The 27,566-nt window shown below is 38.2% G+C and overlaps 1 protein-coding gene across 7 annotated transcripts in view; it reads right to left on the bottom strand.

Annotated features, from left to right (window-relative positions):
- LOC136864217 (ATP-dependent helicase brm) overlaps positions 1–27,566 on the bottom strand; it is a 510,653-nt gene that overhangs the window by 9,317 nt on the left and 473,770 nt on the right. For 5 of the 7 annotated variants that reach the window (XM_067140929.2, XM_067140934.2, XM_067140933.2 and 2 more), the window contains exons 24-26: positions 26,315–26,441; positions 11,121–11,355; positions 9,103–9,216 (exon numbers count right to left, since the gene is read on the bottom strand). In XM_067140929.2, the coding sequence (XP_066997030.2) occupies positions 11,131–11,355; positions 26,315–26,441 (352 nt within the window). In that variant the 3' untranslated portion in view covers positions 9,103–9,216; positions 11,121–11,130. Of the gene's footprint in view, positions 1–4,871; positions 9,217–11,120; positions 11,356–26,314; positions 26,442–27,566 lie in introns of those variants that run through there. The other 2 variants (XM_067140930.2, XM_067140932.2) reach the window with 2 other exon arrangements.

Raw genomic sequence — 27,566 nt, 5'->3', positions numbered from 1 at the left:
GGATGAAATGATGATCAAGACGACACACACAGCCAGGCCCCGTGCTAGAGAAATTAACCAATTAAGGTTAAAATTCCTGACCCTACCGGGAATCGAACCCGGGACCCCTGGGACCAAAGGCCAGCACGCTAACCATTTAGCCATGAAGCCGGACTACTTTTAAATTCAAGGTAATGATTGACTTAATCATGCAGGTGAAGGGCTGTGTGAATTCAAGTGATTTTTGGGGAAAATACAGAGAGGAATAACTTGAGTAGAAATACAGGTAATGATAAATGAACTGTGTGTGTCTCCTACTGTCGTAAAAAAAACAACAGAGATTAGTGGTTTTCAACGTTGACTACAGATGCGAGTACGATGAATCTGATGATTAATTAATGCCATCTACAGTGTGATGGGTGTAAATTTGGGAGAATGGATATCTCCTGTGAAAAGTATCAAGTACCTTCAAATCACGGACAGGAAAAAATTTAAGGAAAATCTCTAGTACAGTGATAAAGGGACAAATGAATCAAGGAATATGTTTATCATGTACAACCTAATGTAAGCATCAATGTTGCAATTTATTATGATGTTTAATAAAGAGGAATGCACATCCCCACATCCAAATAGTGAAACTATTAAAAATAAGGGGAAATATGTACAGAGAGTTAGGCCTATTTTTGAGATAATAATTTCAAGAGTCAAAAGTTAACGTTTCTTATTTTTACGATGAACCTATGGTACGAATACCTACGGTATTTTATTTAAATGTATTTATTTAAACGGGATGGCTTTATGAGAAAATAAATATTAAAAGTGTGGTAAAGTATTGCAGCAATTTTTAGTAAGAGCATGGTAATTAATTATTGTGATGAATGTTGAATTAGAGAATTTTAGGCCTATATGGGAATGTAAAGTTCACCATCAGAATATGAGTGTGTATTAATGATCATCAGTCCACCATAAAATCTTAAAAGTTCAGATTCTTGAAACCAAGAATAAAATATTGTACCTTGGCTCAAGAAGTACTGCTCCTGGTGAAAATATTTCATTTTTGGTCACCAAGTGTATTTTCATGTGATATTAGTAAATTAAAACCCACTGATTCATTGCTCAGAGAGAATGGAATTAAGAGATGCAGAATTCACTACTGATGACCACTATCAGAGTGTATTTTTTAAATGTCAATGTATAAAAATTATGTGAGGGAAAATCCATCCAGCTAGCCAACATTCAGGTGGTGAATTATTTTTGTTTGTTATTCACTATTTTGTGGCTAGTGTGTGAACAGGTTAGGTCAGTTAGTTGTGTAACATGAAATCTAGGGACTACTAGTTCACAACCAGGACACACTTTATGGTTTTTTTGAATGGTAGTTTGTATGCATAATTAACAGAGAAACGATTAAATGTAGTCACATGATTTCTATAGTTGGTAAAATGAAAACCGAAAGAGCGTATGCACTTCACAGTTAAATTTTGATGTAAACTGACACACATATTCGAGACTGAAGCAACTGAGTAAAAATTGGACTTAATGATGTTTATTAATTAACTAACTGACTAATTAACTAATTTTAATTCATTTTAACAATTTCTTGTCCTATTGTTGGTATTATTAGGTGATTAAGTAAAGATTGTATTCTTTGAATTATGTAAATTAAGGTTTAATTTTTTGTTTATTTAATAAATTTATCCAATTAAGGTTGTTTTTGCCATGCAACAAGACTGTTGATTTAAGGTTGCATTCATGCTATTGAAATGACTTACTGAGTCGGGTTTGGTTGCATTTAGCTAATTAAATATGTCAAATAGATATTCTTTTTCTTTCAATTATTTAATTGATCAGATATTTAAAAACGGGTCACGACGGCCATGAGCTAGGAATTTATAGAGGTAACTATCAGATGGTGAAATTTCAATATTACATTATAGATGAATTATTGTTCAATTTTGATTTATTTTCTTTCATGAGGAATTGTTCTTCTCTTTATAATAACAATGTTCAATCAGTATACATACTCACTCACTCGCTCACTCAGTCAGTCACTCACTCACTCACTCACTCACTCACTCACTCACTCACTCACTCACTCACTCACTCACTCACTCCGTAGGCTTCTGAGGAACGTGAAGTTCCCGTGCCAATCTCACAACCCTCTTCCATCCTTTTCTGCTCTTCCCAGTTATCAATTTGGAGGGTCCAGCATACCTTGTTGATCACCTTCTTCCAGGTGCTTCGGGGCCTTCCTGAAGGTCTTTTCCCGTTAAGAGATCCCTTGTATAGATCTACTGATGCTCTGTTATCCTGCATCCTCAGTACACGTCCAGTCCAGCGCAGTCTGTTGGATTCTATCACACCCATTATAGTGTGTTGTTGAGAGAGGGTGTAAATCTCATAATTATATCTTTTCTGCCACCTCTGAGAGACAGGATCGAACCATGGGCCAAATATTTTTCTATAAACTTTATTCTCAAAGACTTGCAACTGCTGCTGCTCTTTCTTGGTTATACTCCATGTCTCAGAACCATAAAGAAGTTCTGGTTGAATGATTGTATTGTAGATAATGTCCGGCCCTGTGGTGTAGGGGGCAACACGTCCGCCTGTCACCCGGCGGCCCCGGGTTCAATTCCCAGCCGGTCCAGCCAGGGGTTTTTACTTGTAAAAGATTAATATACCTGGCCTGGGGACTGGGTGTTTGAGTCATCCTTAACGTTCCTTTCCTAACATTCAACACTTTACACTTCCCCAATTATACTTACACACAGGTTCCTCTCATATGATGAAAGTAGTAGCAAAAGATCTCCAGAGGTTGATGCCACGAACAAATATAATTTTTTTTAAATTGTAGATTTTGTATTCGTTGTTAAAAACTTGGGGTCTAATATAGGGCTCATAGAGGAAAAATACGTTATTTGCATTCTTAATTCAATCAGTATTAACAGAATAAGAAGAAATTCAAATAATAATGACAAATTTAAAGTCAAAAATTGAAATTTTTCAAAATTATCAAAACAATTAAGTGTTAATTTCAAAAAATATTATTTTATTGTGAATTATTCTATTACCTTAAATTACAGAATTTCAGAGTTTTCGGAAGTTTCGTACTTATACTGTCAAAAAATATCATTGTGAACATCCCTTTTAAAATTTATTATCTTTAATTTATCCAGTTTCATTTTTCTTAATTTCTTGCTTTTCAATTAATAAATAGTCAAAAATAGACGACCCTATTTCATTTCTGTAGTTTAGCCGCAGTTAGGGCCATTCTTGCACCCATGAACTAATGTGTGAACAAACTGCGCCCTGAGTTTCCTTTCCTTTAGTAAGTAACTGTAATATAACATCACATCATAATGCAGCCAAACAGAATTTAATACGGGGTCAACTGCTAATGAAAGTCTTAATTCAGAGTCGTTAAAAGAGAACGGAACTAGAAATCCTTTATTACAGCACCTTCCCAGAACAATCGCGTTAGAATTATATTGCACATTTACTTTAACAGTATACTTTTATGCAAGAAATATATTATAAAAGAAACATGATTAAAAATGCAAAAAGTTTTTATAAATAACACTATCACAGATACACGAGAGAGACCAACATCAGAAGGGGAAGGTTGAAAGAAAACCTTTGTGATCAGTACTTTGCAATATGAGAGGGTTTAAAACAGAACACTTCTCAAAATCTTCCCACAGATCCATTATACCTGGAATGTGATGTGAACATTGCACATATACCTAGGATTGGAAGTAAATTTCACACATATTACAATAATACATCAGCAGTACATCAGCAACAGGCTCCATTCAGTTTAAGTCTTCAAAAATACACTGACTGACAGAGCAAATGCAACACCAAGAAGGAGTGGTCAAAACTTTATGCCAATTGCAGGATAGACTGACGTCACTGAGGTATGCTCATGATGTGAAATGCGCCGCTGTGCTGCGCACGTAGCGGACGATAAATGGGACACGGCGTTGGCGAATGGCCCACTTCGTACCGTGATTTCTCAGCCGACAGTCATTGTAGAAAGTGTTGTCGTCAGCCACAGGACACGTGTATAGCTAAGAATGCCAGGCCGCCGTCAACGGAGGCATTTCCAGCAGACAGACGACTTTACGAGGGGTATGGTGATCGGGCTGAGAAGGGCAGGTTGGTCGCTTCGTCAAATCGCAGCCGATACCCATAGGGATGTGTCCACGGTGCAGCGCCTGTGGCGAAGATGGTTGGCGCAGGGACATGTGGCACGTGCGAGGGGTCCAGGCGCAGCCCGAGTGACGTCAGCACGCGAGGATCGGCGCATCCGCCGCCAAGCGGTGGCAGCCCCGCACGCCACGTCAACCGCCATTCTTCAGCATGTGCAAGACACCCTGGCTGTTCCAATATCGACCAGAACAATTTCCCGTCGATTGGTTGAAGGAGGCCTGCACTCCCGGCGTCCGCTCAGAAGACTACCATTGACTCCACAGCATAGACGTGCACGCCTGGCATGGTGCCGGGCTAGAGCGACTTGGATGAGGGAATGGCGGAACGTCCTGTTCTCCGATGAGTCACGCTTCTGTTCTGTCAGTGATAGTCACCGCAGACGAGTGTGGCGTCGGCGTGGAGAAAGGTCAAATCCGGCAGTAACTGTGGAGCGCCCTACCGCTAGACAACGCGGCATCATGGTTTGGGGCGCTATTGCATATGATTCCACGTCACCTCTAGTGCGTATTCAAGGCACGTTAAATGCCCACCGCTACGTGCAGCATGTGCTGCGGCCGGTGGCACTCCCGTACCTTCAGGGGCTGCCCAATGCTCTGTTTCAGCAGGATAATGCCCGCCCACACACTGCTCGCATCTCCCAACAGGCTCTACGAGGTGTACAGATGCTTCCGTGGCCAGCGTACTCTCCGGATCTCTCACCAATCGAACACGTGTGGGATCTCATTGGACGCCGTTTGCAAACTCTGCCCCAGCCTCATACGGACGACCAACTGTGGCAAATGGTTGACAGAGAATGGAGAACCATCCCTCAGGACACCATCCGCACTCTTATTGACTCTGTACGTCGACGTGTTTCTGCATGCATCGCCGCTCGCGGTGGTCCTACATCCTACTGAGTCGATGCCGTGCGCATTGTGTAACCTGCATATCGGTTTGAAATAAACATCAATTATTCTTCCTTGCCGACTCTGTTTTTTCCCCAACTTTCATCCCTTTCGAGCCACTCCTCCTTGGTGTTGCATTTGCTCTGTCAGTCAGTGTATTTATGAAAGCATCAGCTTTTACGTTGCCTAAAAAACATAAGAAACACTAAAAGATAATGTATTGTTCCTTCAGATAACATTACTGTGAAAATATTTCTTGTATCTGTCAGGCATCTGCATTGTAATTCACAACAAGATGTATATAAAGATTTGAAAAGGTACCAGTAATGTGTTCTGAAATTGTTACTTTGTCACTGACAAATTCCATGGTCACAGGAATTTAGTTTAATGTACTAGAAAGTACTTATGAAATGAAACGACATTTTTTCTCAAAAGAAATATGTTTTATACACAAAGCATCCACAAACAGGTTCATTAACATTATGGCACCAAATTATAGAGCTCAAACATGAAATTTCTATGATGATGTTAGCATAGGAGAAAGATTTCATAAATGATGAACACTTCAGGACAAAAAAGTACAGTGAGAATTATTTAATGATGTCTTGAAGCAGGATGGATCTGTTAAAATGGGGATCTATTAATATTGTCTACTTTACATGATGGTTAAGACAAAACCAACAGACTACAAGTAAGAACAAATCAATATTTGTGTTTAAAGGTGAACATTTAGTGGAAAGAAATAGAGTTCATTTGCTTGCAGTTGATCATAGACTTTCATGATTAAAGAAAGAAATCTTGCATTCAAACATAATAAATTAAATTTAAGTATTGGTAAGGAAAAAACAAGACTGAATTTAACTACATTATACATCTTTGAAAAGTAATTGGTACACATGAACACATTCATCCTGACGTGCGCCACCGATGGTACACAATTAAAAAATTTTACTTATCAAAAATTGCTTTGTTTTTAGCATTAAATTCCTTAAAAGACAACAGGGTTTTTATACAAACAACATTGTTTTTCACATAAAACCCCTTGATCAATGGTGAGTTTGCATATTATAACAGTTTTAGAGACATTTTACACCCTTTATTTTGTGCGCCACTGGTGGCACGCACCAATCTCATGCCATCGTGTGCCATCATTAGTACATGCAATTTCATGGTCATTGAAATAGATTTTGAAGATTTCTAATTTCCAAAACTGCTTGTATGAGTACAGCACCTCCCATAAGTAATCAGTACAGCGCTCTTTCAGTGTATCTGTAAACCTTTCACGTTCGACAATTTACAGTTGATTGTTTACGGTTTGCATCGTTTTCGTAGGCTTATCGCATAAAGCAGTACTTTTTGCTGGCGCTGTTTTAGAAAGAGTAAGACCATATTCCTATTTTAAATTTGTGGTAAGTCTAAATATTTATTATGGATCCTGATGAGATTGAAGAAATCCTAAATGAGAGTATATGTGTATCTAAACTTAGCAACATATTGGTGTCTGGAAGTGAATATTTACTATAAGATACTGAAAGTGATAGTGACCTTATACTGTAAGTGTAGTAGAAGAAAGTGAGGAAGAAAGAAGTGATGCAGAAAAGAGTGACCGTGATCCAGTACAAATGGTAGTAAGTGCTATTCATAATGATTACGTAAACAATGTTTTGGAGCGGACTGACTTGAAAACCACGTGTGGGAAATCTCATTTTTCTGGACAGCCTGGGCTGCAGTATAATTTGGATGTAACAGACCCTTTTTACATAAGCAAATTTTAGATGATGAAATCTTAGATATAATTGTTTAAGAAACTAACAGACATGCAAGGCAATACACTGCCTCTAGAAGAGTTAAAGGATGCTCACCACTGCCTAAATGGAAGGACTGTACGAAAGAAGAATAGAAGAAGCTACTTGGAGTTCTTATGATCATGGACATTTGTCCTCTTCCCCAAATAAAAATGTACTGGTCTAACAATCCTCTGTACGGAAACGAGGCTATAAAGAAAATTATGACAAGGGACCAATTTGACACCCTGTTGAAATGCTTGTATTTCCATAATACCGAGGAGTCAACCATTGTTGAACCATACTTAGCAAAAATCAAACTTGTGTGTTCTTACACTATGAAAGTCACTATGCATTGGAATTTTTTGCTAGTGGCTTTACATTGCGACACAGAACACTATGTGATCAAAAGTATCCGGACACCCCCAAAAACATACGTTTTTCATCTTAGGTGCATTGTGCTGCCACCTACTGCCAGATACTCCATAGCAGCGACCTCAGTAGTCATTCGACATCGTGAGAGAGCAGAATGGGGTGCTCTGCGAAACTCATGGACTTCGAACATGGTCAGGTGATTGGGTGTCACTTGTGTCAGAAGTCTGTATGCGAGATTTCCACACTCCTAAACATCCCTAGGTCCACTGTTTCTGATGTGATAGTGAAGTGGAAATGTGAAGGGACATGTACAGAATGAAAGCGTACAGGCTGACCTCGTCTGTTGACTGACAGAGACCACCGACAGTTGAAGAGGGTCATCAAGTGTAATAGGCAGGCATCTATCCAGATCATCACACAGGAATTACGAATTGCATCAGGATCCACTCCAAGTACTATGAGAGTTCAGCAGGAGGTGAGAAAACTTGGATTTCATGGTCGAGTGGCTGCCCATAAGCCACACATCACGTAGGCCAATGCCAAACGACGTCTCGCTTGGTATAAGGAACGTAAACTTTGGACGATTGAACAGTGGAAAAACGTTGTGTGGAGTGATGAACCATGGTACACAATGTGGCAATCTGATGGCAGGGTGTGGGTATGGCGAATGCCAGGTGAACGTCATCTGCCAGCGTGTGTAGTGCCAACAGTAAAATTCGGAGGCGGTGGTGTTATGGTGTGGTCGTGCTTTCCATGGAGGGTGCTTTCACCCCTTGTTGTTTTGCATGGCACTACCACAGCAAAGACCTACATTGATGATTTAAGCACCTCCTTGCTTCCCACTGTTGAAGAGCCCTTCGGGGATGGCGAGTGCATCTTTCAAGACGATCAAGCACCTGTTCATAATGCACGGCCTGTGGTGGAGTGGTTACACGACAATAACATCCCTGTAGTGGACTGACCTGCACAGAGTCCCGACCTGAATCCTATAGAACACCTTTGGGATGTTTTGGAACGCCGACTTAATGCCAGGCCTCATCGACCGACATCGTTACCTCTCCTCAGTGCAGCGCTCCGTGAAGAATGGGCTGCCATTCCCCAAGCAACCTTCCAGCACCTGATTGAGCGTATGCCTGCGAGAGTGGAAGCTGTCATCAAGGCTAAGGGTGGGCCAACAACATATTGAATTCCAGCATTACCGATGGAGGGCGTCACGAACTTGTACATCATGTTCAGCCAGGCGTCCAGATACTTTTGATCACATAGTGTAGGTCTTATGGCGACGAGTTTTCATAATTAAAGGAGGTTATTGAATGACAGTTATTTATAAGCTTTTTGTGCACCAATTTTTGTTATATCATGTACCATCGGTGGTACACAATGTACACAATCCTAATAAAGCTGAAGCATTACTCTATTTCCTTGCACAAAACGCCGACTGCAATATAAAGCAACATTTATCTCGAACCACATTGTGAGCCACCAGTGGCAGACGTCGGGTTTTATAAAAGGACAGTGTGCGCCACTGGTGGCACACGTCGGAATTTTGGGAACTCAATGGTTGTTCGCCGTCGGGCTGAACGTGTTAATGATGTTATCATTATCTACATTCCTGCACAATATACATTTCTAGAAGAACCATGTGGATGGTTGCCTAAAAGTAATTCCCCTCCAGACAACTACCACAATCCACGAAAGGAACCCATTTTTTTTCAACAACATTCCAAGTATTTCCTTAATTTCTTCAGAATTAATCAAGGAAACTAGGTTTATATTAGACTCTTGGTTATGATGTAATTTTGTGTGTGGTACTGCACATAATTCAACAAGAAACCTGTGCAATGGGATCTACAAAAGGTCATTTTTACCTTACTCGTCTTCTTTCTTCAGCGAACTTATATAATTTGCTACACCAAAAATATACAATTTTTGTAAATTCTCTTCATTCCACTCCAAGTTTTCTTCCGGCAAGAAATTAACACCTATAATTAGAAACATGCATAAGGTAATGATATTTTCAGCAAAAGGTGGCAATATTTTTCATTAAAAAGATTATTATTCCCCGAAAAAATATGAATTACGGTTAAAAAAAAAAGGTATCATTATAAAGAAAAGCAACTGTTGAATGATCTAACTCTTAAATGCTAAAACTGTCTTTACAGCCAGACTTCCATCTTGCTTTTTCCCTTCACCTATGGAAACGAAAACATACTAGGAAGGGAACATCAAGCAATGGCTGAAGAAAGACAACAATATTAAACTGAAAGTGAAGGAAAAAAACAAAAAGAAAGATTTGCCAACACAAATACTGTAGAACGTAAAACCATTAATTAGGTACTGCAAAACCAAGTCTTATTATCTACAATATATACAGTGCTACTAAGCTGGTATGTTACTTTTTCCTCTAATATTGTTCTGATTTTCCTGCTTGACACTGTAGGAAAATTATCTTAATGAAATCCTCACTTCTCTTCACTCTAGCATAGAAGTTTTTAAGGATTTAAACAGAAATAATCTTACATTTTAATACATTTCTTAATATTTCTGAGTGTGATTTGATAGAACATGATGATATTCTTTCAAGAACGAAACCTGTCATTCTCCTGTATTTTAATCAAGTTGTTTCTTTTTCAGGTATATTTCTGTTACCGTATGTTTTTTTTTTTTTTTTGGTAGTTAATAAATTTATTTATTCAAGATTAATTTTGCCAGACTGAAGAACCTAATGGTTATAACAGATTAAAAGTTTCTAAAACTATCTAGCCATCCATTGCTAGCTACAAAATTCTCAACTTTCTGATTATTTCCGATTTCTCATTATTATTTTTTTTGCAACATTGGCCCCACTCTCTCTCTCTCTCTCTCTCTCTCTCTCTCTCTCTCTCTCTCTCTCTCTCCTCAACCACATGAATCGACAACATTCATTTCTGCAAAAACTGACTCCTGCTCTCTTTTTTTTTGCTTCTCAATTCCTATTTTCCTCCCACTCACTTAAAATTTTATTTTTTACTCTTCACAATTTTGTTTATTTGAGTTTTTCCACATTCAAATTTTTCAGCAAGCTTTCTCAATGAAATTCCTTTTACACTTTCAGTAATTATATTTTTTTCTTGTCTCGAGATCTAAACATGCTCGTCCTTTGTTACTCATGTTTACTGGGCGACTGAAATGCTATGGTATTTCTGTCTCAACAATTAGCGCATGCAAGTCTCTTCCTTGTCAACTTTAACTGAACTACCCGACCTTGACCTTATCAGCAACAACCTGAGTTATGAATAGAACAATGCAAGGTGGGTTGGAAAATCCTTTGGTAACTTGTGAGTAAATATTCACTGGCAGCATTCCTGGGCAACTAGAATTCTCGGAATGGACACTAATTAGAATGCAAGATGACCATTACAAAAGGTTTGGAGAGACACCTGTACAGAATAATTAACTTCATGACTACTACAGTATTCTTATGTACATTTCTTCCTTTCTTTTCCTTGGACTTGAAATAGTACAAACATTCAAAAGGAATTCCGTATGCCTACAGAATGGTTTTAAAATAATGGATGACATAGTCCAGTGTAAAAAAAAAAAAGGTGTCTTCGAACATGTTAAGTGTCCGCTTAAGACAAGTGGGCAAGCCAGATGGTGATGTCTGCTGTCTGGGGTTTAATGGGTCTGCTTAAATGAAGCTCATTTAATACATGTCTTATGTACAATAAAATTAGTTACATGGGAAAATGTCCATATAAGGAGGTGTCTGCTGAATAAAGGTGTGTGTTAGGGCAGGTTTGACTGCAATAGAAAGGAGTCGGTATAATTTATTACAAAGACAGAAGAAAAATGAATAATTATTCATTAGCTGTTTTAATCAATAAGATATAAATGGTCATTTTACCTTGAAATCTTCAAACACCACTCATATAATGGGTACTTGTTGACTCTTCCTCAAAACTCTCTTCCTCAATTTCTTCCGTTGGGTCCAAATCTTTTTCAAGACGAGATAGAGTATTAACGAAGACCGTTTTAAGCACAATGGAGTCTTCATATATGGTGGATCCTTCCTCATTGTACTGTTGAGCATTAACACACATCTGTAGGAAGTCTCTGCTCAACTCCTCCATTGAAGAATACTATAGAGAAGAGGAGAATGAATGCCCTTTTACCACTTTTAAATGCCATATCAACTTAAGAAAGGTAAGTTTTATATTTAAAAACAATACCAAACAGCATACTTTTAGTGAGACATATTACTTAGTATCTAGTAAACAGCATATAAAAATATTTAAAAAGAAAACATAAAGGCCTTTACCTTCTTCTGTCAAGAAGGTACAACAGTTTTTTCAGGAAATGTATAACCAGAAACACCAGTAAGCTCAATAGTGATGTGTCTCAACTTATGTCAATGCGTAGCAGGTATAAATGAAATGGCATATGGCTTTTAATGCCGGGAGTACCCTAGGACATGTTCGGCTCGCCAGGTGCAGGTCTTTTGATTTGACGCCCGTAGACAACCTGCGTGTCATCACGAGGATGAAATGATGATGAAGATGACACACACACTCAGCCCCCATGCCAGCGAAATAAACCAATGATGGTTAAAATTCCCGACCCTGCCGGGAATTGAACCCGGGACCCCTGTGGCCAAAGGCCATCACGCTAACCATTTAGCCATAGCCGGACTGTAGCAGGTGTTACTTTATTAAAGTTTCACATACTTACTGTGGTGGTGAATCCTGAATGAGAAGGTTTATTCATCTGAACTATGTGATCAAAAATAAACCAGACTGGGATGAATGACTAAAGACAGTACAGTCCTAACTATAACAATCCATTTGTTTCAAACAAAAAGTCTATACATGATGACAGTAGTGATTTAGATTTTAGAAAAAGAGACAGTGATAGGAAGAAAAACGTAGAACAATCAACAAACAGCTGGTAACTTGGAGGCCAACAGTTACAGTAGAGCAGAGGTTCCCTTAGTGGGGTCCGCAGCAATGTTTCAGGAGATCCACAGACATTTCTACGAAAAAATAGAAAATACCATAGTTTTCTCAACTTTTTATGCTGTAGTATGATAAAAATGTTTAAATCTAAAACACTTTTAACCTAATTATCAGTGGAGGCCTGCCCCATAACAGCCATAGCTCGCACGCATCCATTAACCCTTTAGTAACTCCTTTAGTTTGTTGTAAGATGGATCATTGGTTTAAGTTTGGTTCCCTGAAGCATCCTTCAGACATTCAAAATACTAAGTCCTAGTGGACCTATAGAGACTGAAAACACTGCATGTGCTAGCGATATCACATAGGTTCTTCAGTAACCGAAAAAATGTAGATCTTGTGTAAGCCCAGATGGAGGTAACAAAAAGAAGGATCATAAATATTTCGATATAAATCTCGAGTTTACTTCTATTAAAAAAAGAATTAAGTATAGTTGTCCATAGTGTGTTACTTACTACCAATTTCTAGCCAATGAGAGCATGAAACCACCTAAACTATCTTGGTATATTGCAGACAAAACACTTCGATTATGTTATAAATCCACCCACTTTTAAAGCAAAGCAGGATGTGCTGCGTAACAAACAAAAGACTATCTGTGCAATCAGTGATGACAATAAAGAAAGTGCTGTTCATGCTTCACATGAAATGTGTTTATTCACTGCTGAAACGGGGAAGCCATGTACTACTGGCATGCTATTTATAAAACCCGCTCCTCAACTGATGACCTCGGCAGTTCTTTGAGTTCAATTTCATAATCAAATAGTACAGTAAGGAGAAAGGACATACAAAATGGCAAATGATCAAAAGCAGCAGGAAGACACTGATTACTGCAAACAGAATTAAAAATTGTAAATTTTTGCTATCCAGTTAAATTAGAAGTGCTCACACCGGGCATTTCATTCCATGGGAACACGGCACTATAAGCGGGCAGGCGATGAGCGTATATTATTCAGAGACAGTGACACCATCACGTCACAGGCCGTAAAGGTTGAGTGAATTCCTCCCAGGCACTCTCAATCACTGTGGCAATACCAGAGTTTGAAATGAAGACAGAAAATACTGAAATAAAGAGGGCAGAAATCCACGTCATTTTCAATTTAAGTTGTAAGAGATAAGTTATATTTGTTCATTGCAGTTTATGTATTTTGACTGCATACAATACAGAGTTAGGCCAACAACAAAAAATATTTTTGCACTCTACATAATGAATTATAATTTTCAATATTATATTTTAAAAGGTGATTTAGAACCATTTCTAATATAATATGGAGTTCAGGTGGATAAGCTGAGGCTTATGGCTGCTTGGATTTAAATTATCTGATAAACTCACCAACAATGCAATCATGCTTACTGGGAATTACACCAGTTAGGTTATTTATTTGAAGGCATAATGTACATCTATTGGACAGAGGCATTTACATTGTTGTTGTTGTATTATTTTAATCTTGTGACAAAAGTTCCTCGCCATTTAGAGGCTAGCTATTATCATCATATGCCTGATGGTGATGACATATAAAAAAAAATCAGCTTGTTGTAAAAAACTACAGTATTATTATTTACTCATTATAGATGGCATGTGTTTCGCATCTATTTATAGAAGCTCTCCTGTTATTAAGAAGTCATTGTTTAATAGTGATGCTAGTGCTGATGGGGATGGTTGTCATGCATATACACACCCAACGAGTCTGGTGTTTTAACAGGCTGGAAACTTAATATGTCTGTGTAAAATTTATGGGACTATGGTGAAACATAGTGTATCAATAGTATGTACAGAATACCTAAATACACACATATAAATATTTAGACAGAACGTATCTTAAATTTAAATGAATGCTTCTGCAACCTGTATTACCACATTTGTCACAGGCCGTTACTTGTTTCCGAGAATACATTTTCCTCTTGCAATTCTTCTTAAAATCTGTTGGATCCGTGGAGATGTCGCTGATGACTGATCAAGCCAATCTTCGCATGAAATATGCAGCTGCACAGGTCACATCTAATGGTGGGTGGAGGACGCGGTTGGTTCTGACGTAGTTTCCACTTTTTGTGGGTTTCAATTTCTTGTCTGCCACGTGCCTGCTCAAACAGTGAGACACCTTCTGCATTAGCTTTGCGCCAAAGAACACGATTTTGTGCAGTTGTTGCCCAGGTGTTAGCATTTATGTTGGTGCTATTCACAGTCTTCTTGTTCTTCTTTTTTTTTGCCAGGGGCTTTACGTCGCACCGACACAGGTAGGTCTTATGGCGACGATGGGATAGGAAAGGCCTAGGAGTTGGAAGGAAGCGGCCGTGGCCTTAATTAAGGTTCAGCCCCAGCATTTGCCTGGTGTGAAAATGGGAAACCACGGAAAACCATTTTCAGGGCTGTCGATAGTGGGATTCGAACCTACTATCTCCCGGATGCAAGCTCACAGCCGCGCGCCTCTACACGCACGGCCAACTCGCCCGGTCACAGTCTTCTTAAGCTGGTCTTTATAATGTTTCAAAGGAGCACCTTGAGGCCTTCTGCCATGACCAAGCTCGCCGTAGAGAAGTTATTTAGGCAGTTTGCTATCATTCATATGCTGGATGTGACCAATCCATCTAAGCCGATGAGTGATGATGAAGGCATCCATGCTGTTCATATGCGCCTTGTCAAGAACTGCCACATTTGATGTTCACGATGAATCTAAGTTTCTGCTGATGGAAGCCTTTGTTTCTTTATGTCACAATGATAAATTGTCCAGGTTTCACATCCTTATAGTAATGTTGTTATGACAACAATTTGGTACACCATTCGTTTGGTATATATTTTGAGATCCTTATTCAAGAAAACTCTGCTGGAGAGGCGGTTGTAAGCTGCATAGGCAGAGTGTATTCTATTTTCCACATCCTCTTCTGAGCTTCAGCGTGCAGTTAGAAAACTACCAAGGTAGTGAATTGGTCTACTTGTTCCTGCTATGGTGACATTTAGTTCAGGGATGGTACCACCTGGTGTCGGCTGTGCAAGTACGTTACTCTTATGGGTGTTTATGGTCAGACCAAATCAATCATAAGCTTCCTTAAAAGTTAATGGATGTTTGAAGGTCCCCAGGTATTGCACTGTCATCAGCATACTGAAGCTCCATTATACGAGTATTATGGGTCAGTCTCTGAGAACGGAGCCTGGTTTGATTGAACAGTCTGCCATCGTACCAAATTTAATTTCCACACCTACATGATCGATAGTAGAAGTCTTGTGAAGCATGGCTGCCAAGTACAGGACGAAAAGGGTAGGGACAAGCACGCAGTCTTGCTTAAGCCCATTTGTGATAGGGAATACTTCTGACAGCTCATTCAGGTGAAGAACTCGTCCAACCATTCCATCATGAAGAGCCTGGATTAAGCCTAAAAAATGGTCAGGACAGCCAAAGCGCCATAATTCCATCCACATAGCTTCTCTAGGAACAAAATCAAAGGCCTTTTCCAGATTGTAAAATACTAAAAGAAGTGGGATTTGTTGTTCTCTGCATTTCTCTTGGATTTGCCTAGCACAAAAGATCATGGCAATGGTACCATTTGAGGGATGAAACCGACATTGAGACTCAGGCAGTACCATTTCAGAGACAGTCTGAAGACTGTTCAACAAAATCCTTGCCAGAACTTTTCCTGTTATGGATAGTAGGGAAATGCCATGATAATTGTAAGAGATACCTCGATCACCATTCATGAAAATGGTTACTACTATGGAGGCATTTTTCATGTCGACAGGCACCTTCTGTGTTTCCCAAATTACAAGAATTAGGGAGAAAATCCTGGTCTTCAAAGATAGTCCTCCACTTTGAATAAGTTCCAGAGGGATGTTATCTGGTCTGGGTGATTTTTTAGGTTTCATACTTTTGAAGGCTTGGGTGAATTCATGGAAGGTTGGTTGACTGCCGTACACAGTTGCAGAGGATGTTGTGGCATATGTTGGAGGAAGTCTTCAGCAGCAGTTGAGCTCCGATTTAAATGTAGACTGAAGTGTTTTTTCCAGCGTCATAATATGTCTTGACTGTCTGTAAGGATGGTGTTATTGTCAATGGCTTTCAGTGCACCTGATGAAGAGCGAGAGGACCCAAGAAGATCCTTTAGTTTGTCGTAGAAATTCCGAAGGTCTCTAGTATCAGACAAAGTCTGGACTTCCTTGGCTTTCTGCTGCTACCATTCATTTTCCATATGTCTTAAATCAGTCTGACATACCTTAAGCTCTTGGAAACGTGCTTTCTTCACTACAGAGGAAGGATCTTGTATAAGGGATAAGTAGGCTTCCCGTCCTTTTTTTTTTTTTTTTTTTTTTACTAATTAATTTCAGAATGTTTTCATTATCATAATCAAAACAGTCATTTCTCTTCCTTTTCTCGTAGCCAATTGTTTTTTCTGCTGAATCTTTGATGATAGTTTGAAGTGTGGCCCATTCCAGCTCTACATCCTTGGTAATGATTGGATTGGAAGTCAGTTGGTCTGTTATGGCATTTTGGAATTCTTTATCAACAGTTTCATTTTGAAGTTTGGAGGTATTAATTTTTTTTCTTGAAGGGAAATTTCTTCCTTGAAGGGTTTGTGAAAGGAGTATGTGGTTTATGATCCATCCAACAGTCATCGATGTTTCTAGCTGTCTTTGTGATGAGGAAGTCATTCTTGTCACGTTGTTGTGTTATGACACAATCAATGAGGTGCCAGTGTTTTGAACATGGGTGCATCCATGTAATCTCGTATCTGGTTGGTAAATGGAATTGTGTGTTGGTGATGAAGAGTTCATGCTCAGCACAGAGGCCAAGAAAGTAATCCATTTTCATTACAGTTTCCTATCCCTTAATTGCCCATGATATTACCCTATAGCTGATTATCTCTACCCAATCCAGCATTGAAATCACCGAGTAATAATAATTTATCCATGGTGAGCTCTTTGGAAAGTACTGTATTCAACTGATGGTAGAACTGATTTATAGAATTTTCAGAGCTGTCCAAAGTAGGGATGTAAGCAGAGATGAGAGTGATGAATTTATCTCCAGAGAGTAGTATGCGGAGAATCACTGTCTAGGAAAGTTCTGATATTCCACGATCCTATTAGCAAAGTTCTCTCATGTTTACGACTGCAAAATTAAGGTGTCCCATTGAGGGCGGTTTCCCAGCCGGGATCTGAGTGTGGCTACCAATGTTTAGCTCAAAATTTCTACAGCCTTCCCCATTTGGGGAGGGTAGCGGTGATCTTAAATAGGCCTGCCCAGACACAGATGCAGGACCAGATGCCTGAGTAGCCACTAAGTCTCAGGAAGGCGACCATCACACATCTGCCGCCAACGTGCAGGTCCAGATTAGAAGCTCCCAATTTCCTCATAATCTGCTTCCACCATTCTTATCCCATCGCTGTTGGACTTTGTAGGAGTAGCAGGAAAAAATGCCACAAGCATGACTTTGTTTAAGGTGGACCTCAACCTGCAGGGAGGAGGCCCACACACTAGGATTTCAGAGCCTTTCACCGTGGCACATGTAGTATGAGACAGGCAGCAGCAAGCTCCAAAACTACAACGGACTGCCGCAGTCTCCAAATTAGTTGAGTAGCGCCTTTATAGGCTTTACCCATGTCCGCCTCCACAGCCGCTGGGAAAACATAAAATTGGAAATGGATCCTCTTCCACCTGTTTTGCCGTTGGTCACATTACCCTGTGTTAGGGCCCTCCATATTTATATCCCCTGGAGAGAGAGTGTCCCAGTATTTTAAAGCCCCCAAGAACTGGGCTACCGGTTTGACCACAGATCCGAAGATCACCCCTATCCGCCACCCGGGGACACACTCTGAAGAGGGCAGGTTCCCCCTGATTACTCGTTGGGAGTTAACCACAGCCACACTGGTTGAGGTTATTATTATTATTATTATTATTATTATTATTATTATTATTATTATTATTATAAACCAAAACCCCAGAAATCTGAAACGACAATTTAAAATATTAAAACTTATTAATGAAGTACACAAAGCATAAGGAATCAATTTGCTGCCATTTACTTGTTTAGTAAGTAATCGCCACCAGCTGATTCAGATTCATCGTCACTTACTTCTTTGTCACTGTCTCTGTCTGTGCCATCAAGCGCATTCAAGATAAATGCACGACCAAGGATTTTTCATGATAAGTTTGGAGACAATGCTAGAATTTTGAAAGCTTCAGTTAGTAGTATTGTTAGCACAGTTTCTGCAGCAGTAGCATCTCTGAGAAGATTACTTAGTATTTTTTAGTATTTCCTTCAGTAACAATTCATGTAAAGAAAAGTACATAGTCAGTACATTTTTTAAATAATGTAAATGCTTAAAAAACATTATAGCTCCAGTTTCGATCTCCATTGAGGTCATCTTAAGTCATGAGAACCAAAAAACTTACTAGTCAAAGACATGAATGTATACAATATATCAGTGTTAAAAAAGGAGTTCTGTTTAAAAACTTGAAGATTAAAATTCACAATCTTGATTTTTCATTATCTAGTTGAGAAATTATGCTGAAGTTCTGTTCTAGAAAAATGAAATAAAGTTTTCACAATATTGGCTTGTGGTTGAAAGTAGTGAGCACAGATTCATAAAATTGATGAGTTATGTTATAACAACATGACTTGTGGTATTTGACTATTTTATATTTGAGTAAAGCGAAACAACATGATTAAATAATCACTGGGGACATCTTGATATAGTTCACTGGAGTACATGGGAAGATGTGCTTGAGTTGTTTCCAATGCAAATCAAGTTACGATTAGTGTCTGAAAGGGACTATTTTTCATTATGTTAAGCATCGAGCCCTTATCAGCCACTTTAAGAATCTTCATATCTTGCCTGATGGATGTAAACTTGTGATTGAATTCCTCCATATGTTGGCCCATGGCAGAAAATCTGTTGTATTTTGTTGCGCTGACATGTTCTGAATACCGTGTAGGAAAGCTTCTGCCAGTTTGGGCAATTGTCCCCATCGGAATTGTGCTTTCCACGTACACAATTTTGTTTCTTCTAATAGCCAATGTCATTCCTCGATATGTGTTATTTTCAAGATATTTGTGGGGACAGATTATGATTTTATTCGGCGAGGTGAAGTCGTCATCTTGTTTTATTTTTCTTTCCACCCTCTGCAGTAAAGTATGTGCAAGATCACGTGATATGCTTGTCACAGCTCAAGGCTAAATTTGTGTCTACCGAATGTGCACTATGTGGAACAGTCTATGAAGCAAGTGAACCATTTATGGGAAGCAAATGTGTAGTAAAAACACCAATTGCAATGTTTCTCAGAGCCACGCCTCCAAATCTCAATGATATTTAACCCCAGTGAAAAAGTCTAAATCTTCCCTTTTATTCCAGACATTCTTGAAATATTCATCAGAGAGAGCCAAGTTAAGTTTCGCTTGAGACGTGAAATATTTATTCTGGTCTGGCTCAAACTTTTCGTAATTCTCATTTGTCATTTTCAGCTTATATACACTTCATTTGGAAAAGGACTACAGACCCAGGATCAAACGACAGTACCAGCTTTCGAATGTCAACATGGGATACATCACCAACTACAAACATGTTGCACTAAACATGTAAGCGTCACCAGCATCGAAGGAAGGACATGAGGGGCAAGGAACTTAACAGACCACAGAAGGGAATAGAGTTTAATCACTAAATATGAGTACACATTTGTAAATATTATGTCTATCTATTTAGAAAATTTAACGATCTTCTTCAGTAGAATTTAAGTCTACTAGTTATAGTAATTATCAAATATTTTCTTACTTCATTCTTACCTATGTACAGGTAGATTTGAGAGTGAACGTGTGTGTATTGGGTTCTATTAGACTAAAGTACAGTAGTTTGTGTTCTGACATGTTACCACCATAGCGTAATCTCTAAAAATAAAAACTTTAATAATTTATTACCCTCCCGGATATATGAGAATTTAAAGAATAATTTCTGAATTTCATGAAACAATGTGGGATAAATTGTAGGTTGTGCTTCATTCACTGCACTGCTACGCGATATTGCAAATTGTGTCATCTTCTAGAAATGTTTATTTCAGACATCTACGGTAGGTTTAAAAATCAATGATGATGATGATGATAATAATAATAATAATAATAATAATAATAATAATAATAATAATAATAATAATAATAAAATAATTGGAAATCAGGTTAATGGAGACATAATGGTCCTGAGTGATAAATGAAATTAGATTTGCTCATGTGGAATAAGTGAAGTCATGCTCAGCTATAGACTTATTTACCTGGAAAATGGTATGCATGCAGGCGAATGTATAATTTTTGGAAGCATTAGTAATGGGATAAAATGTGTTCTGATAAAAGTGGAGCACATGTTGAAAGGTTTTTCAGCATTTGATTAATAATAATAAAAGTTTCTAGACAATCAATGACCAAGTGGTAGAGTAGAGTCAATTTTAACCCACGTGTTATGCATATTTACTGTTTCTAACCAGTCTTCTGAATAATAAAATGATTTTGGAATATATCATTGTTGTAATGTTAGAGTAAGATTTGATTAAGTGATAATACATGTTCAGTCACAAGTCATATGACAGGTGTTGGAAGTATAGAATTTAATAGAAGGTCATCAGTTGATGGAATCCAACCTTCTTTTCCCCATCAAAGTCATGAATAAAAATAAAGCCTAGGATTCAAATATAACTTTGTAAATAAATTTCGAGTATCCTGAGTGCATGGAATGAATGCGATTGTAGTTAGAAATATTTTCAGTGTAATTTATTTGAAAAGTGGTTCCTAATCTGACTTCGTGATCATCACAGTGGGCAGATTATTCCACCATTGTCAGTACTTTTGTTCTTTTATTGAGGATTGTTGTTTAATTCTTAAGGCAAAGATTAGTGACAGACTTAATCCAGTTATAAAATGAATTAGTTCAAACTGAATAAGACTGATCAATTTTCTAAAAATGAGCAAGTACCAGCAAAGAAAATGATTACATACATACATACATACATACATACATACATACATACATACATACATACATACATTATCATTATAGACTGTTATGCCTTTCAGCGTTCAGTCTGCAAGCCTCACTGAATTTACTAAACGTCGCTACAATCCTCAATTTGCAACTAGTGTTGTGGCCTCATTTTGTTCTATACCTCTTATCTTTAAATCGTTAGAAACCGAGTCTAACCATCGCCGTCTTGGTCTACCACTACTTCTCTTACCTCCATAGCAGAGTCCATTATTCTCCTAGGTAACCTATCCTCCTCCAATCGCCTCACATGACCCCACCACCGAAGCAGGTTTATGCATACAGCTTCATCCATCGAGTTCATTCCTACATGAGCTTTTATCTCCTCATTCCGAGTACCCTCCTGCCATTGTTCTCACCAGTTTGTACCAGCAATCATTCTTGCTACTTTCATGTCTGTTACTTCTAAATTATGAATAAGATAGCCTGAGTCCACCCAGCTTTCGCTCCCGTAAAAAAAAGTTGGTCTGAAAACAGACCGATATAAAGATAGTTTCGTCTGGGAGCTCACTTCCTTCTTACAGAATACTGTTGATCGCAACTGCGAGCTCACTGCATTAGCTTTACGACACCTTGATTCAATCTCACTTGCTATATTACCAACCTGGGAGAACACACAACCTAAATACTTGAAATTATTGACCTGTTCTAGCTTTGTATCAACAATCTGACATTCCATTCTGTTGAATTTCTTACTTACTGACATCAATCTAGTCTTCGAGAGGCTAATTCTCATACCATACTCATTGCACCTATTTTCAAGTTCCAAGATATTAGACTGTAGGCTTTCTGCACAATCTGACATTAAGACCAATTCTTCAGCATAGGCCAGACTGCTTACTATATTTCCACCTAACTGAATCCCTCCCTGCCATTTTATACCTTTCAGCAGATGATCCATGTAAACTACGAACAGCAAAGGTGAAAGATTACAGCCTTGTCTGACCCCTGTAAGTACCCTGAACCAAGAACTCATTCTACCATCAATTCTCACTGAAGCCCAATTGTCAACATAAATGCCTTTGATTGCTTTTAATAATCTACCTTTAATTCCATAGTCCCCCAGTATGGCGAACATCATTTCCCTCGGTACCCTGTCATATGCTTTCTCAGGATCTACGAAACATAAACACAACTGCCTATTCCTCTCGAAGCATTTTTCAATTACCTGGTGCATACTGAAAATCTGATCCTGACAGCCTCTCTGTGGTCTGAAACCACACTGGTTTGCATCCAACTTCCTCTCAACGACTGACTGCACCCTCCCTTCCAAGATGCCAGTGAATACTTTGCCTGGTATACTAATCGATGGGATGCCTCGATAATTATTGCAATCCTTCCTGTTCCCTTGCTTATAGATAGGTGCAATTACTGCTTTTGTCTGACCTAAAGGTATCTTACCAACACTCCATGCTAATCTAATTATTTTATGAAGCCATTTCATCCCCGCCTTCTCACTATATTTAACCATTTCAGGTCTAATTTAATCTATTCCTGCAGCTAAATGACAATGGAGTTTATTTACCATCCTTTCCACTTCCTCAAGCGAAATTTCACCAACATCATTTTCCTCCTTCCCATGAGCTCCGTTGTTCACGACACCACCATGAAGATTTCCTTTTACGTTGAGAAGATTTTCAAAATATTCCCTCCACCTATCCTGTGATTCCCTGGGATCTATTATGAGTTCACCTGAATGACCCCAAAACACCGTTAATTTCCTTTTTCCCTCCCTTCCTAAGATTCTTTATTACTGTCCAGAAAGGTTTCCCTGCTGCTTGACCTAGCCTTTCCAGGTTATTACCAAAATATTCCCTTGACTTCTTTTTGGATTCAGCAACTATTTGTTTCGCTCTGTTTCATTCATCTATGTACAATTCCCTGTCTGCATAAGCCCTTGTTTGGAGACATTTCTGATGAGCCTTCTTTTTACGTTCACAAGCTGCTCTCACTTCATCATTCCACCAAGATGTTCGATTTTTCCTATCTTTACACACAGTTGTTCTTAGGCATTCCCTTGCTGTTGCAACTACAGCATATCTGTATACCACCCATTCTCTTTCTGTATCCTGAACCTGTTTACTGTCCACTGTTCGGAACTTCCTACTAATTATATCCATGTACTTCTGCCTAATTTCCTCGTCCTGGAGATTTTCTATCCTTATTCATTTGAAGACAGATTTCACTTTCTCTATTTTAAGCCTAGAGATACTTAGTTCACTACAGATCAGATAGTGGTCTGTTTCATTGAAAAATCCCGAAAATTCCGAACAGATTTCCTAAATTCGAAGTCGGTTAAGATATAGACTATTATAGACCTGGTACCCCTAGCCTTCCATGTGTAACGGTGAATAGCCTTATGCTTGAAGAATGTATTCGTAACTGCTAAACCCATACTAGCACCAAAGTCCAGCAAACGCTTCCCACTCCCATCACCTTCCATACCTTCCCCACATTTACCATTCACCGTTTCGTATCCTTCAGTTCTATTTCCAACTCTCGCATTGAAATCGCCCATTAGCACTATTCTATCCTTGCTGTTGACCCTGACTACGATGTCACTCAGTGCTTCATAAAACTTGTCAATTTCATTCTCATCTGCACCCTCACAGGGTGAATACACTGAAACAATTCGCGTCCTAATTCCTCCAACTGCCAAATCTACCCACATCATTCGCTCATTTACATGCCTAACAGAAGCTACGTTGCGTGCAATAGTATTCCTGATGAACACCCCTACCCCAGACTCCGCCCTTCCCTTTTTAACACCCGTCATGTACATTTTATAACCTCCTAGCTCTTCCTCTTTATCTCCCCTTACCTGAATATCACTTACACCTAGCACATCCAGATGCATCCTCTTTGCTGACTCAGCCTGTTCTACTTTCTTCCGTAAGCCCCATTAATATTGATAGCTCCCCATTGAATTCCATTTTGTTCATAATCTATGAGCTTCATTTCCGTATTGATTGCTACTACAACATAAAAATAATATAGAAGCCTCCACCTTATCAATACAATGTTTATTTACAAGATGCAGTAAATTCAGTACTGGTTTCGACCCCTATGGGGTCATCCTCAGCTGTTATTCATTAAATCGGTTTCAGAAACATCACATAAGGACTAATGCTTTCATATCACTGACCCAATTTGACAGATCATGAAACAGTAAATATGACAGTAGTATAATGGATCTTTTCTCATTGACTAGAAAGTTGCTTATTATGTAAAGCGTCATCTCATTGTAGCCTGAGTCTAGTAAACATCAAATAAAGTTTACCACAGTATATGTGGAATTATTACATATTTACACATATATTATTGGAACATACATTGTCTATTAAAAATGAATATAGACACATAAAATTTGATCCGCTATAACAGGCCGTTAAAAAGTGGATGAAATGATAAGAACAAGATAAAATGGGTCCACATTTAACTCTAGTTTGTACTGGTTTGTTGTTGCTGCATTATTCTTGTAATATGGTAAGTACACAGTGTTTGTATTCTAATGTTTAAACTTGTGATAGTTTTTGTTCATTCCGATGTTTTCTTGATTAATGCTAGTATGATATATTACAGTTGTCTTGATGTACTAAATTATTATGAGAAATTGCATGCACCATTGCTAAGTTAAGATAATGCCTATTGTAAACTGGAGTATTAAGTAATGCCATGCATCTTGGGATTAAAACTATGTCGATGTCAACCAATATACATAAGTTCTAGGTGACGTGATCTCAACGTGCAGCCGTGCAGCATACACAGTGCCAACACTCAACATATTACAGTCTACAATATAAAGGAAGCCCTCACGTTGTCACCTAGAACTTATGTATATTGGTTGACATCGACATAGTTTTAATCCCAAGATGCACGGCATTACTTAATACTCCAGTTTACAATAGGCATTATCTTAACTTAGCAATGGTGCATGCAATTTCTCATAATAATTTAGTACATCAAGACAACTGTAATATATCATACTAGCATTAATCAAGAAAACATTGGAATGAACAAAAACTATTACAAGTTCAAACATTAGAATACAAACACTGTGTACTTACCATATTACAAGAATAATGCAGCAACAACAAACCAGTACAAACTAGAGTTAAATGTGGACCCATTTTATCTTGTTTTTATCATTTCATCCACTTTTAAACGGCCTGTTATAGCGGGTCAAATTTTATGTGTATATATTCGTTTTTAATAGACAATGTATGTTCCAATAATATATATGTAAATATGTAATAATTCCACATATACTGTGGTAAACTTTATTTGATGTTTACTAGACTCAGGCTACAATGAGATGACGCTTTACATAATAAGCAACTTTCTAGTCAATGAGAAAAGATCCATTATACTACTGTCATATTTACTGTTTCATGATCTGTCAAATTGGGTCAGTGATATGAAAGCATTAGTCCTTATGTGATGTTTCTGAAACCGATTTAATGTATAACAGCTGAGGATGACCCCATAGGGGTCGAAACCAGTACTGAATTTACTGCATCTTGTATCTTGTAAATAAACATTGTATTGATAAGGTGGAGGCTTCTATATTATTTTTATATTCCATTTCGTTCGCCAAGTTGTTTCCAAGGAGTCCCTCACCTGTCAAATGGGAGTGGGACTCCGTTACTCCCATAGGTCCGAGGTTTGCTTAAAATGTTCTGAGCTCGGTAAATTCATGAAGCATGATGCTACCCTACTTACACATAGTCCAAGTGTGGATCTCTCCTCTAATGGGTAACTTAAATACCACAAATAATTCTGTTTGCTATTCTGACAACAGGTATGTTTATGAAAACCACACAACTCTTCTTTTTGTGCCTATAAATTAATGTGTCACTCACTGTCATAGCAGGCAAGACATGTAAATAGCCAACTTAGTTGGTTAATGACACATATTTAATAACAAAAATATTAAGTATTATCATGAATAAGGCCATGTTATACCTTTAAAAGCAATCTATTTAAAGTGTTAATAAACAAAATATCTTTTGTTTTCAATCAAAATTTCAATTGTGTAATAAAACATTCTCACAGAAACTAAATGATCTACAGCATTAAACACACCTTATTTTCATCAAGCTTCTGCATAATCTTCTTGATATCAATTGGCCTCTTGATTAATTCATAATATCCAGGTAATTCTCTCCGTGATGGCAGCTTCATAAACAAATCGCTAAGAGTTCTCCCATCACTGTAAAAAAAAAAAAGTCCCAATTCTATACATTTTGTTAAATAATGTGGACCCCAAATAAATTAATAAAATATATTTATTTATTACTGAACATAACAGGCTTCCGTCCAATACATGTTCTTATTCACATCAGGTTATAAATTAAAATTAATTAAAATAAAATAAGTAAAATAAATTAAATTCTATATCTATATTGGCCTTGAACAACTCCTTCTCGGAGGTCCAGTGGCCATGGCATTTTGGCAAACAGCATATGAGCTAACAATGGCAACTGGCAAATTAAAATGGCATGGTAGAATAAAATAGTTAACGTAAAGTTAAGGCAGATGATAATAAAGAGCAAGATGTCGCAACCATGTGAACCTCCTTCTACCTCCTACCCTGTCAGCATGTCTAATGGAATTATTACTAGATGCTGACATTGTTTTAGCCTCTAAAGTACCGAGTGCCAATCTCTTACTGACCTATTTATGCTGGCTACTTCACTATTTACATTCCATGCCATTACATCATATTCTACCTCGTATTTCTCTGAGACAGTTTCTTCTCACTGCGCATAAAAACTTACTCAAGCCACTATCATTCCTTCACTGATTTGCTATCCATACAATAATTTTTTGTTCATCTCTTTGTCTACACATTTTTTGCTGCTTAGCATTTAAGAATTTTGCCCTTAATTTCTCTGTTCCTATACAATCACAAAGAAAATGTAAATCATCATGTTCAGCCTTACATAGTATACACTGAGAGCTCTTCTCGCTCCTATTCTACCCTTTATTTCTATGCAGGCCCATCAGCCACCATAGTAAACCACCCTTTAATCTTCCGTCCCCAAATCTTATACTTAATTTGGAGAACTAGTACACCTTGTAGAATAGGCTAAGCGAAGGCCTTTCCCTGCATTCTTCCAAACATTTCTGGATCTGTATGTCCTTAATTCTCATTGTTAGGGCCTGCTGCATTCTGCTATTGCTCCCCTTCCATCCCTCTCGCCAAATATATCCCATACCCAGTTCCTCAACATAACTTTTGATTTTTGCTAGCCAACCCTCATCATACATTCCTTCCAGGTCATATCTATATATTTCCTGCAGTAGAATGCCGCCGCTTCCTCGACTTAGTCTA

Source organism: Anabrus simplex, chromosome 2 (genome assembly GCF_040414725.1).
Source record: "Anabrus simplex isolate iqAnaSimp1 chromosome 2, ASM4041472v1, whole genome shotgun sequence".
NCBI lineage: Eukaryota > Metazoa > Arthropoda > Insecta > Orthoptera > Tettigoniidae > Anabrus > Anabrus simplex.
The sequence above is the reverse complement of the archived record's forward strand: the minus strand, read 5'-3'. Positions and strand labels throughout refer to the sequence as shown.